The sequence below is a fragment of the Priapulus caudatus genome, unplaced genomic scaffold (assembly GCF_000485595.1).
Source record: "Priapulus caudatus unplaced genomic scaffold, Priapulus_caudatus-5.0.1 Scaffold3092, whole genome shotgun sequence".
In the NCBI taxonomy this organism is placed as follows: domain Eukaryota; kingdom Metazoa; phylum Priapulida; class Priapulimorpha; order Priapulimorphida; family Priapulidae; genus Priapulus; species Priapulus caudatus.
The window spans coordinates 1-20,256 of record NW_014580153.1 but is presented as its reverse complement, the minus strand read 5'-3'; the positions used below and the strand labels follow the sequence as shown (position 1 = coordinate 20,256).

At 44.4% G+C, this 20,256-nt stretch overlaps 1 protein-coding gene and 1 long non-coding RNA gene across 2 annotated transcripts; one reads left to right on the top strand and one right to left on the bottom strand.

Annotated features, from left to right (window-relative positions):
• The first annotated feature begins 8,335 nt into the window (after positions 1–8,335).
• On the top strand, positions 8,336–10,817 carry LOC106819282. The gene is made up of 2 exons (XR_001395390.1): positions 8,336–8,420; positions 10,275–10,817. It is a non-coding gene; the product is annotated as an uncharacterized LOC106819282 (long non-coding RNA).
• Positions 10,604–19,930, bottom strand: LOC106819281. Its single transcript, XM_014823928.1, has 9 exons — positions 19,806–19,930; positions 19,276–19,436; positions 18,320–18,433; positions 17,519–17,665; positions 16,016–16,646; positions 15,334–15,572; positions 13,335–13,510; positions 12,962–13,099; positions 10,604–12,399 (listed from the first exon to the last, which is right to left on the bottom strand). The coding sequence occupies exons 1-9, from the start codon at positions 19,897–19,899 to the stop codon at positions 11,643–11,645; spliced, it is 2,457 nt and encodes an 818-aa protein (XP_014679414.1). The 5' UTR covers positions 19,900–19,930; the 3' UTR covers positions 10,604–11,642.
• Between the last annotated feature and the right edge of the window lie 326 nt (positions 19,931–20,256).

The following is a 20,256-nucleotide window of genomic DNA, read 5'->3' as shown; positions in this document are numbered from 1 at the left end:
ATGGCTCGCCCACCCCAATGTTCCATCCCCCCCTTCCCGGGTCCCCCTTGCTCCGCATCCCCCATTTTGTTCCATGCCCACACCATGGTCACATGCCCGGTGAATCCCCACGCCCGTCAGCCCTAATTTATTAACGCTGCATTCAAGTTATTGTATAATTTCATAACTAGAAGAATAATAAACCTTACCCTTTTCCCAACAAAATTGCATTTTATTATCCCAAAGGCGCCGTCCAACGCCGACTCCTGGCATTCTCCTGGAGGCGCAAATGTCTGCCCATGGGTCGGGACATCTACTTCCACTCGCCAATTCCCGCGCAAATTATGTAACTGTGGTGTGCTACTACTTCGGCTCACATCGAAGGACACGCGTCGCTGATGGTACACTTCCGGCGCCGATAACGAGGACGACGTGTGCTATAGGTCAAATTGATCATAACTTGTTCGCTCGATGCGGTCATCTGCCAGCCGTCCGTGGATACACACACCATGCATGCGTTACCATAAACGCTACTAACGGACACGGACTACGCCCAATGCGCCAAACAAAAAATTCTACTGGCGTGTTTTAATACATCTTAGCCACTCTGTGCGCCACACCTCTCGCTGCGGAACCATAATCTGCAGCTATTCTAACCCGTGGATCTGGACGTCCTCCGGCGTTTGACGTATAATCCCGCGTTAGAAAGTCGGGTGTCAAACGACATGAATGGTACCTCGGGTTTACACGCTTGTCGCAGTGTAACGACACACACACACACCGACACCACAGCACACTCATACACACACACACAACGCACACACACACTATACACCACACCCACACACACACCTACACACACACGACACACACACACACACACTCGTACACCACACACACCAGCACACCAAACACCACACACCACCAACACACACCCACACACAACACACACCAGCACCACTGCTACACACACCTACACTAAACACACACACACACCAAACACACACACACACACACACACACACACACACACACAGCATAGCACAAACATCGTGGACGGCGATGCGCGAGCGACAGTAAGAATGTATGGATAATATTTTTACCATTGCCCACACGTGCTGTCAGCGCCTGCCTGCTCACTTGAACGTATAAGAACGGCCCGAAGAATATTATCTGGCAGTCAGCGGCGACGACGTCCGCAAGCCGACAGTTAGCCCATACATTAGCCATAGCTGAACATGTAGCCGCGAGTGCTTGCGAGCAAACGTGAAGCATTGTAGATAAGATTATTAACTATGGCACAAACGCGAGATTATTACTAATTACTACGAGAATTACTATCTACGAGATAGTTTAATTTTTCGGCTATAGGAACGACAAACGGCACCGTCGCTGTCTGCCCATGGACCTCCGGGAATGTACGACTGAAAGGGTACCTGCCCGAGTGCTGACAGTAAATCAGAACCTCGCAAATTATATCTTCGCCACCCGCCCGCGTTGCGAAATAAGGACACATTGCTGATATTCGCCCCACCCGCCGGCGATCGCGACAAACCAAGGGCAGCGTTTGCCGTTGCTATTCGCCACTGGCGGGCACACACACACCACACACCACACAACACACACACAACCACACCACACACACCACACACACACACACACACACACACACACACACTGTTCACACCACACACATCCTGTACACACACACACACAAACCACACGATACACACACCCCCACATACACACAATCGTGGCCGGGAGTTGCTGCTAGCGAGTGCTCACTCCATAGTGATGTAATTATGTAGATAGATTTACCATGGCACGTGCTGTCAGCCCTCCCGCTCCATTGTTTGAACGCATAGGAACTGCCGAAGAATATTATATCTTGGCTAACGTCATAACGGCGACCGACGTCCGCAGCCGCCATTGGCCCATGACATTAGCCAGTAACTGGGAAATCTCCCTTACGCCGAGCTGATTGCTGCGGAGCAAAGTGAAAAAAAGCATGTAGATAAGATGTTTACTATTGCAAACACCGAGAATATTACTATGCTAGCGAGATATTTTTTATTTTGTTTTTGCGGCGCGAGGTAACGACAACCGCCACCTCGCTGTCTGCCATTTTTCTCTGACCGGGGGGAATGTCACCAAAACGGGCTTGCGCGCCTGAGTGTGCAGTTTGATCAGCATCTGGCCAATATGATTATTCGCCACCGCGGTGGCGAATAAGGACAAGCATTTTTGCTGCTATTCAGCCAGCCCGCTGGCGATGCGAACAAGGACACGTCTTGCTTCGCTGATTCGGCACTGTCGCCCTACTACACCACCACGACTAACACACACACACACACATCACACAACCCCACACACACACACACACACACTCACACACACGACACAGACACACACCACACACACACCACACAGCACACCACACACACACACAGCACACACACACACCACTACACACACACACACCACCTGTGACACACACACACACACACCAAACACCACACATCACATCACATCACACAACGACACACCACACACCACACACACACACACCACACATCAGCACACACACCTGCTACACACACACACAGCACACAAACACAACATACACACACCACCCACATACAGCACACCCACGATACAGCACACCCACGATACACACAGCGCTGACGGGATGCTCCATTCGAACGTAGAACGTATATGTAGAATAACGAGTTTTACCATTTCGCTGCACCGTGCCTGTCAGCCTGCCCGCGGCTCCAGGTTGAACGCGATAGGAACGCACGCTAAAGAATTATTATTCTTTGTGCCAACGTCAACGTGCGGCATTCGGACTCGTCGCAGCGCCGATTTTGCCATACATTAGCATCTACAGTAAGCTGGCGAAATTGCTAGAGCGATTAAGGGCTGCCCGAGCTGGCAAGTGAAGCATGTTAATAACGACATTTTTGACCTATGCACACGGAGTCATATTACTCATCTTACTCAGCACTGATATTTATTTTCCTCTTCCCGCGTCAGATACGAACAAACCAACACGTACCCTGGCACCTCGCTCTGCTCTCGCCATTTTTTTGACTCACTGGCCGAATGGTGAACAAAGCGTGGCCGCCAGTGCTGCAGTGATTGAGCATACGCAAAAGATCATTTTCGCAAACGCGCGCTGCGAAAAGGACACATTTCGCTGCTATTCGCCAACGCGGCGAACCGCCGAACCAAGACACGTTTGCTTGCTCATTACGCTTTCCCGCGGCACACACACACACACCACACACACCACACACACACACACACACACACACACACACACACACACACACACACACGACACACACTGCTACCACACCACACACAAACACACATTACACACACAGCCCACATACACACACCCCCACATACACACAATACGTGGCGGCGGATGCTGCTAGCGAAGTAACAGTATATGATAGATCAGATTTGACCATGTGCACGTGGCTGTCAGCCTGCCCGGCTCCAGTTCTAGAACGTCATTTCCAGAGCGGCCGAGAATATGTATAAAACTTCTGCGCAGTCAAACGCGACGCAACGTCTCGCAGCGGCCATTATCGCTCAACATTAGCATTAGCCTGGCGAATTGCTAGCGCGATGTTCGAGCAAAGTGAAGCATGCTAGCATTAATGAGATTTTACTATGCTCACGGATATTATCTAGTCTACCGAGTATTTTATTCCGAGCAAACGACAACCTGGCACCTCGCTGTCTCCATTTTCTACCCGGGGGAATGGACAAAGATGTGGCGCTAATGTGTGTCAGTTGAGTCAGATCGCGCCAAATGATTATTTTCGCCCCACCGCGTGCGAATAAGGACCCACATTTGCTGCCTATTCGCACCCGCCAGGTGATGCGACACAAGGACACGTTGCTTTGCTATTCGCACTGCGGCACACACGGCGCACCACACACACACACACACACACACACCACACACACACACCACACACACACAGCACACACACACCTGCTACACACAACACACACAGCCACACACACACACACAGCGACGACACAGCACGACACACAAACAGTGAAACATACACACACCACACACACACTGCTACCCACACACACGACAAACACCTCCCGCTCCCCCACACACAACAACACACACACACAACACAAACAACACACACACCACTGCTACACCACACACAACTATCACCACATTCCACACACAGCACACGAACACACACAGCATCACACAGCGAGGCACACTAATCACCACATACTTGTACATCACACACAAACACACACACACACACACCCACCACGCATCCACAGCACACACGACAACACATCACCACACACAGCACTACTGACCTATAGTCACACCACCACCACTTGCGCACCGTATACAGCCATCTACACACCAATACCAACACCATACTACACACAACCCCATCATTAAACACTACCCCACATATCCACACAATTGTGGCGGTGATGCTATGCTAGCGCACAGTCGATGCTCTTTGATTACCATATTATGTTTTTAGATCAGAGTTTATTTGAACTCAGTGTTGCAGTCTGTTTGTCTGCTCTTTAGGCCTGCCCGGCTCCAGTTTTTGAAATCGCATAAATATTCAGACCACGTTCGTGCCACTTTGCCGAAGAATATAGGTCTTTGGACAGTCAGAACGGGCTACGCCGAAGGTACACAGCGCCAGTTTGGCGCCATTACATTAAGGTCGATGAGCCTTGCCGCGCAATTTGTATCGAGCCGCGATTGCTTCGAGCAAAGGATAGCAGCCCTATGATAGCATAAGATTTTACTATGGCTGGCACGGAGAACCTACCTTACTGATTCTACCTACCGCAGCACTATCTCCTATTCTTTTCGGCGATCCACATCGACATAGTCGCGTGCACCTTCGGCTGTCTGCCACCTTTTTACCCGCGGAATGTGTACAAAATGTGGCTCTGCTAGTCCTGTGCAGTGGATTCAAATCGCATAATGGGTGATATATTCGGCACCTCGGCGTGGCGAATCAACGGCACCCACATTGGCCCGTATCGTGCACCGCACGTCACACCATACACTTCAATCCAGCATTATTGTATTACTCGCATCATTCGATTTATCCTATGATCTGCAATCGCATCACAATAATCCCAGCTTCAATTCAGTACAGGCGGTCACCTCAGATCCCCATCAACGTCTTGCTCGCGTGAATTTCGTGCCACTGCGGCCACCACACCCTAACACACGAGTCCACACCACACATCAACCCTCACGACAGTCACACACACCCACACACTATATACAATTTCCTCATCTCTCCTACCACTTCACCACACCACAGATACAAACCGACCTTCTCTACGTCCGTATACTTTCACTGCGCTCCTAGCATAACAACACACCCACCAAAGCTGACGACCAACACACTTACTACCACACACACACACCACACACAACACACACACACAAACACCACATAACACACACACACCACACGTAGTCACCAACATCAGCACAAGACACCCCCCCCCCATCAACACACACTACACACCAACACACACACCAACACACACCACACCACAAACACACACACCAACCCCACACCACACACACACACAGTACACACACACACACACACCACACGACTGTAGCTACTCACACACAGAGCCACACACACGACACGACACCACACCCCACACACACACACACACACACACAACCCCTACATACACCACAATCGCTGGCGGGGATGTCTGCCGATTGTCGAGTGCGGCTGTGGCGAAAGTGAAGCATTGCAGGATAAAATATTTTTACCATGCACAGCGTGCGTTGTCAGCCTGCCTGCGCTCCACTTTAGAACGCTATAAGAACGGCCCGAAGAATATCTATCGTTGGGCAGTCATGCCCGGCGACGTGACCGTCCGCTCGCCATCTTTAGCCCATACATTGCACGGCATAAGCTTGGGAATCTGTTGCGCGCAGTGCGTGCGGAGCAAGAGTCGAACGCATCGACTAGAAAAAGATGTTTACTGATGCACACCCGAGATTATTACTGATCTACGAACGATATATTATTTTATATCCGGCCTAGGCAACGCCACAACCAGCACCTCGCTGTCTGGCCATTTTTGACCCGTCTCAGGCGTATTGGATTATACAAAAGGAAGCGCCATGTGCTGCGAGCTAATACAGCACCCTCTGTTGGCTCTGTGTGCCCAAAGTATGAGTATTCGCTCCACGACCGCCCGCCGTGTCGCCGCGCGCAGTCCGACCTGCACGACGATTTGCTGTTTAATGTTCGCACCCCGCCTGCGCGATCGGCGTACAGCAAGAGACCACGCTTTAGTCATTGCTGATTCGCACCGTAGGCGCAGCACACACACAGCGACACACACACACAACACCCACCACAACACACCACACAACACCACACCACCACACACACACCACACACCACATATCACACACACACACACACACACACACACAACACACACACACTGTACACCACAACACACACAGCACCACCAAACCCACACAGCCACACACACACACACCCACACACACAGCACACACACCTAGTACACGAACCCACACACAAACACACCAGCACACTACACACAAACACCACGACCACACACACACACTCACAGCACCATCACACACACACACACACATGACACACACCCCTACATACGACAAAAATGCGTAGGTGCGGATGCTGCGAGCGAACAGTGAAGCAATGTAGCATTAATATTTTACCTGTTTCATACCAATGCACACGTGCTGCTCAGGCGCTGCCTGGCCTTCCGACTTTGGAAGTATAAGAACGCGGCGCGCCGGAAAATATTTAATTCCTTGGCCAGTCAGTCGGCGACGACGGGAGTTCCCCGTCGCAGCGCCATTTGCCCATACATTCAGCAATAGCTGGAAGATTGCCTAGCGCGATGCTTGTCGCGCTGAGCAGAAGTCGAAGGCATGTGAGATAAAGATTTTTTACTATGCACACGAATTTTTACTACTCCTACGATACTATATTTATTTTTTCCGGAGGCGAACGAACAACCCGGCACCTCGCCTGGTCTGCCCATTTGTTTGACCCGGGAATCGCGATGACGTAAAAGTAGCCGCCCAACGTGTGCAGTAATCAGACCGCCAAATTATACTCTCGCCACCAGCCGGTGCGAATTAAGGACACATTTGCTGCTCATGCGCACCGCCGGCCGCATTAGCGAAAACAAAGCGACACGTTTGCTTGCTATTCGCATCTGCGGGTTCCCGCACACACAGCACACAGCGACAACACACGACACACACCCACACACACACACACCACACAACACAGCTGTACACACACACACCACTGTACACATCTACACACACACAAGACACACATACACACAAACCCCCACTGATACACACACATAACAGCTACAATCGTGGCGCGATGGCTGCCTAGCCGAAGTTGATACCCCTTTAGTGAAAGTACTTATGAGATCAGATTTATACCATGTAGCACGTGCTGTCAGCCTGTCCGGCGCTCCAGTTTTGAACGCATAGGCACTGGCCGAAGAATATTATCTTGGCCAAGCGTCAACGGCCGACCGATTCGTCCGCAGCGCCATTTGCCATACAAATATAAGCATAGCTGGGGGAACATTGTAGCGCATTGCTGCGCAGCCAAAAGTGAAGCAATTGTAGAGAAGATTTTTCACTATGCACACGTAGAATATTACTATAACCCTACGAGATATTATTTTTTGCGGGAGAACGACAACCGGCACCATCGCCTGTCTGCCATTTTATTGACCGGGAATTGTGACAAACGGTGCCGAGTGTGCATGTGATCGAGCATTCGTGCCAAATGACATTCGCACCGCGGGTGCGACATTAAGGACACATTTTGCTGCTACTTGCGCCACCGCGGGGCGAGTTGGCGAGCAAGAGCAGGGAGACTGGAGCAAGAGCGAGGGATAAGGGAGCATGGGGAGCGGGATGGGAGCAAGGGAGAGAGAGACTGCATGGAGACAGTTATTGGGGCCGTTTCACGAAACTCTCGCTAAGTTAGTGATGGGTTAAAGAGGGGTTTTAATTAGGATATCCTTATATTTAGAGTGTTTCACGAAAGCCTCGCTAAGTTTCCACGTTTCACAAACGTGTCGCTAACTCAACGACTTTGCTATTAAAGAGGAGAGTTAGACTGTCAGCTATCGTACAGCAAGCAGCGCGAGATTTCCCGCGTGTTTTCAGGTGGATATATGTTTCTATGCCACCGACTGATCGCGTGACGTCAGTGTACGTCACGCACGAACTCGGCTATCTCCGAAGTAAAGTTGAATGCATACAGCCTAGCTGCTGATGCGGCGTTTGTAGGTGGCTAAGTCCTGTCATGGAAGTTCCTGTACTGTTATGTTGGACTTTTTGTCAGGTATTGACAGTGATTTTTTCCAATGTTTGATATAACAATGTATTGATTATTCATGCGCGCCACACTGGCCTTCCATTCTTGGTAGCTGAATATTTAAACCATAACTATAAGTATAATCCAGCAGGAATTTAACTGTGAGAGTTCCAAAATCTATACTATTACTAGTATATTACTATTAGTATTACTATAGTCTATAGGCCTACTAATACTATAGCTCAAGGGGTCGTTGTCATAACAGGTACTACAGTATGTACCCGAGGTACATATATGTATGCACAAAGTGTACGAGACTTGTAGTACAGAAGTGTACCCTAACCCTAACACTAACTCTAACCCTAAACATACCTGATAACAGTGATATAAAAATATAAACATAATACTAAACAACCTAAAACTACGGTGCACCTAAAACTACCTCGGGTACATATCTGTAGTACCTGTTACGACAACGACCCTTCGTGCAATACTATAGGCCTATAGCATAAGCATAGGTGCAGCTTTTAATGTGCAATATCAGACGAAAATTTATTGTATCTATATGTTCACCTCCTACAAACTTCTGTTTATCGCCCTCTCTTTTCATTCTCTCTCTCTCCCTCCCTCCTCACACACATGCGCTCGCTTCGCTCGCCTTCTTCGATCGATCGCTAAGCCGCTTCGCTCTTATACTCTTCTTGAAACTTGAGCCTCCAAGGGCCTGTGCTTAAACTAACCATTTGTCGACCCTTGGATAAGTGGCAATCATCAAACAGACTCAAACATGCACATGTTATGTGTATGCATCATTGGCATTGCATGTGAATACTGCATTAAATACTAGCAGTATGTAAGTCTGCAAACCGGTTCTGGCATTATATCGCCGTGGGAATGTAAACACACCTAATCTAGTGCAACAATGTATAATAAAACTCAAATGTGTAATTATTGTATTTTAAATTTTTGTTGTTTCTCGGCAACAAAATCAGGCAAAATTAAATTATTTTAACATTGCACGTACGTTTGTACTTGCCTATAGCCTCGTCTACGAAATTTAACTCGAGTTAAGCGTCTATACGGGGCCTTAACTCGAGTTAGCTTAACCTCGCCAGTCGATCGAGGTTAAGCTAACTCGAGTTAAGGCCCCGTATAGACGCTTAACTCGAGTTAGAAAATAGTACATAACTCCACGATAGGCGGCAACACTTGTACTTAGTGTTGACATCCGGGTATTCGAGAATCGCTATCGGGTGTTGTCGTGTAGACGCTACATAATCGCTAACTCGAGTTAACGCTTAAAGGGATTGTTTACTCTAGGTTCTAGGGTTATTTTCAGTTAATTTAGGTTAAAATTACACTACATAAAAAGTTTCATGGTTCAATCGCCATTAGAAATATTATTAAAAAATGTTTTAAAACTAACGACTACAGTTTGATTACAACGACGGTGTCGCCACTCAAAGCGCACGATCTGATAAGTTGCGCAAAACCACTTCAGCCAAGGGCTACAGACCGAGGGTGTTTCTTATTTAATAATTTAAAAGCAAAAGGATTGTAATATCTTATGAATGACATATAGTTTCAGTTATATTATGGATAAATTTGTATTAAAATGAACATCGTTCAGTTAAATAGCATTTAGGTATAAATATAATTGCACATGTGATTAGCCGTCGGTCTGTAACGCGCAAAATAAATTGGCAAATACGCAACTTTTTCAGGGTGGCAGCACGGTCGCGGGTGTCATGGCGCCGTTCACATTTCGTAGCGTTGATGTGTAATTAATTATAACAATTAAATTCGGTATCTGATAACAATATATATAAATGTACAGTTTCATGGCATATGCTAGCTAATATTTAGTTATTATTTCTCCAGGGCTGCAAGGAAAATGGATGTTGAATGTAGGAAGTTTACTCATAATTGCCAGAAAGAACTGATGAGGTTGTAAAGCCACCTGCTAGGAAGTAACCTGTATGTGAGATGGGTTGATATATTATTGATGCATGCAAAATGTATTTATTGTTAGCCACAGCTGCCTTTCGCTGTAGTTCCATATGTGCAACTACATAGGTTCTTAAATTAAAATAATGAAGTATAATTCTGCACAGTCAATTAAAACGACTGCATTTCTGTTGCTACGGTATCACTGTATACAGATTCGGAATAAGCAAAGGCGATTTGATAATTTGTTGAACATTTTTAAATAAACTCGTACGCACCGTGTCTTATATTTCAGTTAGATAAAACAACTGCTAGACATTTTACTTCCATAGTAGCAAATGTAAAGCTAGTGTATTTGAGCATGCTAATGTGACCATGTGAATTTTGATGGGAGGCACGTCCTCCCTCAATATTACTTTGTATCATTAAGTTTTAATTAATAAATATGTCTGTTTATGTATTGCATGGATACAACAATTTTCTGATCTGACATTTTTTCTTACAGACAACATGTTTACTGACTGATTTACAAATTTGGTTAATATGATCAACCCAAATAAATTTTTCATCAAGAGACATTTTGTACACTAGTGACAGTTGTAACTTTTCCATACACGTGACATACACACAAGTTATCAATGCGTACAGAACCATTATAAAATACAATATTAATAAACACCTTAATACATGTATATTTAACTACACAGGATTGATAAATATGTTTGCAATATACTAAACGATGGTTATATTATACGCCAGTCCGTCGAGTTCAAGTTAATCAATCGCCACTTTTCAACACACATTCAACGTATGTCACTCAGTCTCGTCATAGAACGTGTGTCCCCACAGATAGCAAGCATTGCGTCCAGGCATTTGAAAATTACGTAATGAACGTAGGAGATCTGATGTACCTATATAACGACCATAGTAAGTCACGTGCACGAGATCGCTATCTAGTTGTATCTGTTGAAGGACAATGGTGCAACGTTTAAAAATTCACAGGGTCTCAGCTTCGCAGATCGTCGTACCAAGTAAAGCTGTCAGAGTGCAGCTGGTACCTTAACCGTTCGGACATCACAGATGATGAAAGCAGGCTCAGCTCGTGTGCAGTTCCACCATCACCAGATCCTCCACATGTACCGGAGGTGCTGATTGGAAACGTAGATGATAGTTCTACAGATGCGACTCTGCCTATTCATCAGACTTGTGCTCCCAATAGCACAGCGGACAAGACGGCAGGAATAGCGGACGACTGCGTTACTGCCGTGCTGCCAAGACGTTCAACTTGTCTAAAGCGGCCTCCTAAACACTTGGTGCTCTGTCATTCAGCTGAACATTCACATTTACTAAATAGTTCTTTTTCATCATTTCAGCAGAAGTGCCAAATCGCCCAGTTGCCGGGTGTCGTTTTTTTGGCATTTTTAGTTTTGAATATCTGAGCGTTTTTGTAGTTGGCTGAGATTCTGTCAACATCTCAGATTTTCTTTTCGACGGTAACTTTTCCTCGACTATAAACCCGCTGCTTTTGTGAGCAGATTGTTTTAATTTCAGGTACATCTGGTGGAGGCCAACTTCTACATCCTTGAGCATACTGTCATCTAGTACGTATGTTAGATTGTTTATTGACTTCAGCAGCTCCCTGCACTTGGGTCCTCGAGCACGTGGAGTATGGCTTTTTGTGGGTAGCTGCCTATATTCTGTAACGTTAGTAGTAGATTCGATTCCATCTGTAATATCATCATCACACTGAATGGTATTAATACCATCATCATTACTGCTACTGGCTCCCTGACAGTCTGCATTTTCCTCTGTTGCAGACAGAGTGACAACTTTATCAAGTACGAAAAATGCAGAACATTTGTAATATTCTGGTAAACTGTTCCAGGTATGATCGGTGTTTGCAAAAACAGCAAAGATGTGTTTGCATGGCAATCTAGAGTGTTGCCATCCATAGCAGTGACAGGATGGTTTGCTAATGTCCACCATGTATTCGATCTTTGCATCTGTCTGGCTTTTCACAATAAAGCTGTCGTCGGTTTCCCTTCGGATAACATGGTCACTAAAAGCAATAATAAATATGTATGCAGGTACAATCTTATAAGTTTCAATTTTTGTCATAGTGTTGTGCATTAGGATTTCACCTAGTTATTGAACTGGTAGACAAAACTTGAGTTGTCATTCTCAATGACATCAATTCAATATCGGTAGGTGGATTAATCTGTATTGACTGTAAAGTGTCAATCTAAAATTACCCATGGTAACAACAATTAGCAATATGATCATCTGGCTATTAGAAATGTTTTCAGACTTTCACATGATAATTGCTTTCCCAAATACGTGCAGACAATATTAATACATCTGGCCAGTGTAGCTAGTCGAGTAAGGATATTATTTCTATCAAAAATTCATACCACGTAGTTAGTGGGAGAAATACTTGGTTCACAGCCAGCTAAATCCACTATATTTGTAATGATATGTCGAGTAACATCAGAAAGCAGAACAACTGCTATACAGGTAATATAGACAAGTATGTGATATATTCTGATGTTTTACATAGCAGCATGTGATTATGAAGAAATAAAAAATTTACAAATTGTAAAGGAAATCACATTGAAACTTACCTTGGAATCTGTTCAGCAAGCTGTAACCTTTCCAAGCAATGCCTGATAAGGAAGGCAGGACGATTTCGCAGGTATACCGGAACATTATCATTGTACTTTCTGTATGTAGATGATGCTCTCCTGTTTGCATAAACATATCTGAAAGAATTGATTCAAGAAATAATTACATAGGGCAAAATAAATTTATGTCAATGAACCTCACTTATTTAAATAAATTTATTTTAGTGGCACCAATCATCATTTAAAACTCCCGTTTCAAGCCTCTTAACTGATTAACAAATTTATGGAAAACCTAACTTAAAACTTTAAACATCTATTGGGTATGAAAAATCATAAACAAATATTAGAAAAGCATTGTAAATGCATTATTTACCGTTGGTACTGGTCAGGTAGAAATTCAGTTACCAAGATTTCCACCATTCCACTGAGTGTACGCCTACCATGCTTTTGCAGGTACTCGTGTTTAAACACGCCATTCTGCCGTTCAATGCCATTATTGGTATTGATGCTTACAAGAAGACGGTCACCTCGATACGCCCATACCCATCTCTAAAACGAAATTGTTCAAATATGTATTAAAAGGCTACACAAGGAAGGTTATTACTTGTTATTGTCATTATGCTAGACACACATACATGAACGTTAGTCACTTAGAAGAATTGGCAACAGTGTATAATAACCATTTCCGGCACCACCGTTTGTATGGGTGTGGTGATAACGTACATAAGTCCAATTGCCCCTGCCCCCAAGTGCATATTCACATGACTGCATCATCCCTGATAAAGATCATTCGCTTGAAAGCAGTTAATAAAATTATCCATAATACAATAATGGATTAATCAGTTAATTATACTCTTTTACTAGACGTAATGCGGCCATGACGCCGAGGCGCGCCGAGGATTGACACTTTGGGTCTTCCAATCACAGCGTACGCCGCACCCCTCCGGTATAATTTCAAGGGTGGCCGGGTACCCATCGATGTACGGAATCGCCGATCTCAAGAACTAGGGCATTCTACTAGGCTAGAACGGTTTCCTATGATAGAGTTTGGCACAAAAACAAAAATAACACGCTGTTTAGCGCACTGCGCTACGTCCTTTCTATTGCATTTTCGCATCTCCGTAATCAGAATAAGCCCCGCCTTCTTTGTTGATGGGCATGAATGGGGTGTGAACGACGTGACCAGTTACTGCGTGTAGGTGTTTAGCGAGACCGTTTGCTTTTCGTCAATAACGAAAGGCCCGGCCGATGCATTTTGCATCGAAGTGGAAAAATTCGACATTTTTACCCGCTTTCGGAAGTGAACAAGTGCGTCATTCATTGAACATTGAAGTTTTTCTTAAAATTAAAGAATTCCGAAAATCCCTGACCGTGCTACTCGATTGTTTTAGCCAATGAACGTAGCTGTGTGTGTGTGCCGTCTTGGCCGCGCGCTTTATGCTTGGCTTACCGGGCCTCGAAATGGATATCGGAGGCAGGCACCTCGCAACACGCCTGTTTGTTTACATATAGCTTTGATTGTGACATCAGGATGGGCGGTGTCAGGAGTTCTGCGATGATAACCTCTAATTTCTCAGAATTTCTTAAGGTGCATGGAACAAAAAAGTTTTTCAATCGCTCCGTCAGACCATGTCCTCAGAAAATGTCTAAAATCTGCCCTGTGCCCCATTGACCTTTGACCTGTGACCTCCAATTTCGGCACAGTGATGGCTTTTCCTACCATGATGCTATACACCGACTATCACGAGCCTAGGTCGAGACGTTTAGATTTGTGCCGCAATTCTGCATTTCCTCCCTATACCTTAAGTTAAGGAGGGAATGTTCCCCCTTCTTTTACACCTCTTGACCTTTGACCTTTGACCCCCAGCTTCGACATCCCAACTCGTTTTCGGATTACCCCCCCCCATACCGCGTCCCGAATATCGTGACCGTACGTCGAGCCGTTTAGATTTGTGCCCAACTGTTGACGGACGCACGGACGGACGGACGATCATGCGGTTGTACAAGCTGCATCTGACTATGTCAGATGAGCTAAAAATTGAAAGGTGTGTATATTGCTCTTATTTAGCCGCCGATAGAATTCTTATTTAGAACAAAGTCTTCATTGTTATCTTCTAAAACTACAGACCATCCGCTGACCGCTGTGGAGACGTGCGCCGGGCCTCGAATTTGGCGCACGTCTCCACTGCGGACAGCGCTTCATACTTGAACATCCCCGCGGAACTGCGCGTCTCATCCGCGCGCAGCGCTCAGGATCCACAGCAAAGCTGTGTCACGCAATCCTGTATCACGTGTCTCTGGATGCATACACCCAGCAAGGTTTTCATACACATACATTGAGAATTGGCAGTCATAAAATGTTGTATACTTACTTTATACTCAGGTAGCCAAGTGTTTTCTATCCATTTACACAGTTTACTGTTTTCCCACACTGGACTAGCCTTCAGATCGTCCACTGCATTTTTGTACTCGGACTCAGATTGTGCTCTGGCAATACGTCTGAGTCTGCATAAAACCTCCTCTCGGTCATTAAAGGCATTATGATCTGTTTTCCTGAGCCACCTATCCCAAGCTTGTTCCCGATGAAAGTCGCAAAGGTACACCTTGCAATCTGTAAATAGAAGGTGAACAAGTTCCAGCTTAATATCAACTCAAGGCTTCTGTTAGGCCGTGGAATAACTATTTTCTGCTCATCAAGGACCTGCAAATCAGTTTCTACACATAAAATATAGACAGTAATAAATCGATTTATTCAATATATCAATATACTTTGATTGTCTCTATACGTGCGCATATGCTCAAAATGAAGAAGTTTATTAAATTTAGTTGACCATTAAATTCAAAATTTACAGAGCCAGTGGGTTTGAATAAGCGAGTTCATAGTTAGCAAAGTGGTATGTGAAGATTGTGAACGTGCACGTGCACGCACGCACGTGTACGTACGTGCACATGCATGCACATGTACGTGCATGCACACTTGAAAACTAGCAATACAATGAAACAGATGCATGCGTATTAATCAAATAAAGCAATACTGGTGGTAAACATATGTACCGTCAAAAACGTCTTCGATACTGTGAATTTCTGCCTCACAGAAGTCGGACATAAAATGAGCCGGCTTCCAGTCTGGATTCCACTCAGCTAATATCTTCAGAGCTTCACGAATGGCATCTTCCCTTTCAGATTCAGTAATGAAAGTGGCAACTACTTGGTAATCTATGTTAGTTTTTACGACAACAAAGAAGAGCGGTAGAGAGTAGCGTGTCGTTTTGTAAGTAGCATCGAGAAATGCCAGTTCATTCCCATATAGTTCAAGGAGCCTTCTCTGACTGTCTGTCTGGTAGATGAACAGGAGATCATCATCATCATCTTCTAATGATGGCCGATAGAAAATGTTATGTCCTGGCTCCTGCTCCCATCTCTCTATGATTTTCGTCAGGTTTTCCTGGTCAACTGTGGAAAACTTCATTTTTTGCTTGGCACGGCACATATGAGCGCGTATGTCTGCCTTGGTTGGGAAAAAGGCACGATTGGTACGTGGTGGTAGCTCTCGTCCAGCAAACATATTCTTGACGAACCAACATAAGTGCCGCTTCATCTCTAACACCGTACTGACTCCTTCTCTAACCATGTCGCGGAGGTAGTTTAGCACACGCTTGTCCATCATCAGTGAAACACCACTTCCCTGAAATCAAAAATTATATATCGCAACTGGTAACATTTACAGTGTAATTCCATGGAATTTCCATTCTCTTTATTTACTACTTTGTCAGAGCCATCAGAGGTCTATAGATAGTTGTTTATGCGCCATTCCAGCAAAAAATCCGACTTTAATACCCCGTACAGACTACGAATTTGATATGGTATTAAACTAGCGCGCGCCAGGCCTGCGCTAAATATTTGCAGTGTGTACACGCTATCCCACTCCAAATACACGCTGGCCCGCTCCAAGTTGGCCCCGCAAATAAAGCACGGCCAGTCCCGGGCTAACTTAGCCCGCTTGTGTGTGTGCCTGTAGACAACAAGCGGGCCACACCAGAGGCGTGCTCAGGAGAGCGAACGCTCGCCTTCTGAACGACACTGCGCGAGCGAGCGAGCGAGCGCGCACGCGCAAACTCAAAAGGCTGTTCGCTCAGCACGCGGGTTGTTTACAAGATGGCGACGGGCAATCTGGCAAATGGGAATCTAAAATTTCTGACTTCAATTTGCAATCTATTTCAACTTCATTTCATTTTTCATTCATTTATTTACTTCTAAATTCAATTCGTATCAATTTCGTCTGCTATATCGTTTAACAGTACTTGTTCGAAGACATTAAAATCTCGCGATTAAAATCTGCTGAGTAACCCTCCATGGGGGCCGCCATCATGGATAAAGCCAGCGCACAGCGAGCGCTCGTGTGTCGTTCAAGAGGCGCTGCGTTCGTTCATCGAGCGCTCGCTCTCCTGAACACGCCTCAGGTGCTAAATTGCAATACACATGTGCCTAGCCTTATTTGGGTCACGTAATTGTGCGCTCGCTGTACCTCGCAAAAAAAGGTATATTTTTTAGCCTTACCTCTCCAACAGGATGATTCCTGTGATCACTCATATCCGGTAGGTGCACATGCAGTTCTTTTCTGACGTTTTCTATGCACAATGTTGGCAGGGCTTTTTTAATTGCCTTTGAGGATTTATTCCTGTAAGATTCAGTGTCTTTCTCAACCTGAAGTGTACAAATTTAATATACTGTTAAGATAAACAAAGCAATCAGGAGCAATGACAGGCATTCCAAATAACAGAATTTAACATAAAAAATATCTATGACATATCATGTATATAAAATACAACATAGGTGCTAAAACTAAATAATGATCATCTGCATGATAATTCAAGCAAAATGTAGCTGTCAATGTCACTATTTATTTCTATAAACATTAAAATCTTTTGATGGAAACCACTCTCCTGCAAAAGTGTGATAAATACCAAAATCGGCCAATTATGTAGCTGGAAATGACACAACTATACCCTAAAATAAACTAGAAATGGCAGTTGTCGCCAACTACATGTATCCCCCGCGATCTAGTTTGGTCGTGCTAGGTCAATTAGGGGCAGAGTTATAGAGCGGAAGAGAAATATGATCAAGGATTCAAGGTCAAGGTCAAGGTCAAATAAAAGTCACAGTAACCTGATTTTGGTACGCGACACACCTCCCCAAGATGTGCAAGTATACCAAGTTTGGTCGCGCTAGGTCAATTAGGGGCCGAGTTATAGAGCGGAAGGGAAAGTGTCTGCGGCGGTGGCGGCTGGACAGACGTGAAACCATAGTATCTCGTCGCGGGGGATACAATAACTTATTACAAACCCTTAAATAACTTACCTTGAACTGTGGGAATTTCATGATTTCATTGACTGTAATTCTTGCTGGGCATCCTAATTTTTTGGTCTTTTGAATCATTAAGTTGTGCCTTTGCCATACGTGGTCAGGGCCATCCTAAAATGGAAAAAATGAGATGACTGCATGTTTTATTTCTAGCCTATCATACTAGGATAATCTACTATGTTTAATTGTTTAGCCATTTCATTTTCAGAGTTGGTACACTCACTGGCTTCTGTCTTTTTAAATACAGCTTATAAGAATTGCTTCAAATGTTTTAATGGCTATTTTACTCTGTGTGAGCCCCTAAAATGGGGTTTGAAGGTTTTTCTAGTATAACCACTCAACCATCTGATCCTACCTGTTCAGTGTATCGTTGTTATTGCAAAACTGTCATAGACGGCACCAGTTAATTGTACTGACTCTTAAATATATATAGTATGTGCCAGGAAGAAAATGGGTGGTGCGAAAGACTAAATTTGTGTCATACTCATAGCTAGATGCTTTCTAAAGACTCGAGATATTTAGAAAGCAATATATTTTTTATTTGCAGGGCTTTTGGTTAGCCTTTACTTTTAGTAGGCATATACTTGAATTGATTATTTTGTTACTGCGAGTCTTTAGCCTCGTCTACACAACGAAATTTAACTCGAATTAAGCGTTAACTCGAGTTAGCGATTATGTAGCGTCTACACGACAACACCCGATATCGATTATTACCGATTCTCGAATACCAGGATGTCAACACTAAGTACAAGTGTTGCCGCCTATCCTGGAGTTATGTACTATTTGCTAACTCGAGTTAAGCGTCTATAGGGGGCCTTAACTCGAGTTAGCTTAACCTCGATCGACTGGCAAGGTTAAGCTAACTCGAGTTAAGGCCCCATATAGATGCTTAACTCGAGTTAAATTTTGTCGTGTAGGCGAGGCTTTTATGATTAAATTTTAAAATGGCCAACCTTTTTTCTTTCTTTATATTTCTTTTTAAAGGCAACCTTCCTGTCCTTGCCATGGTGGCAGTCGTATACCATCGGTTTTGACAAAACCATGTAAGGAATGTGGTTATCCCAAAATACTCTATGTTTCTCTCCTCGAACTTTATCTAGGCTTGGGCCTATAGCTGAAATAAAATGAGACTATATTGGCTAGAGGCTTTAGCTATTACTAGTATTAGCTTAGTAATACTAATAGTAATAGTATATATATAAATAATTTATTACGGTCTATCATCACGTTACTCGTTAGTAGCCTACAAACATCCTATTAGTATTACTATTAGTATTAGGATTACTAGAGCTATTACTATTAGGCCTACATGCACACACAGCACGTGCTATATGTTATAGCTTGGGTAAATGGTCTACACTGGCCAAAACCTATGGCCTATATGGCTAGCCCTATAGTCGCTAGTTTGTTTTTATAGGCCTACTTTTTTCAAATTTCACATAGCCGGCAGTTATGACAGTCATAACTATAGTATAGCCTGTACCTGTCTTTCCGAAACTTTTCGGCTCGTGCCAAACAACAAACTTGCTAGAATTTTCCTTCTCATACGTAGATATAATTTGATGGACTTCTTCCATGCTATGAGCGACTCGAACATGTTGAACTGCATGAACTGGAGGCGTTTCACAGACAGTTTAAGAGTTCTGAGCAGCTCCCGCCATTTAGAACTTAGAAGACAGAAACACCACTTACAACCATGAGTAACGCCACCATGAGTAACCATGGTAACTCATGAGTTCCATGAGTAACGCCACCTACAAACGTCGCATCAGCAGGCTGTATCACTGATCTCTATAATAATATAATTATGATTATAAATATCATTAATATCATTAATATCATTAATAATATCATAATGATAATGATAATGATAATGATAATGATAATGATAATGATATGCATTAAACTTTCGGAGATGTTCGTGCGGTGACGTA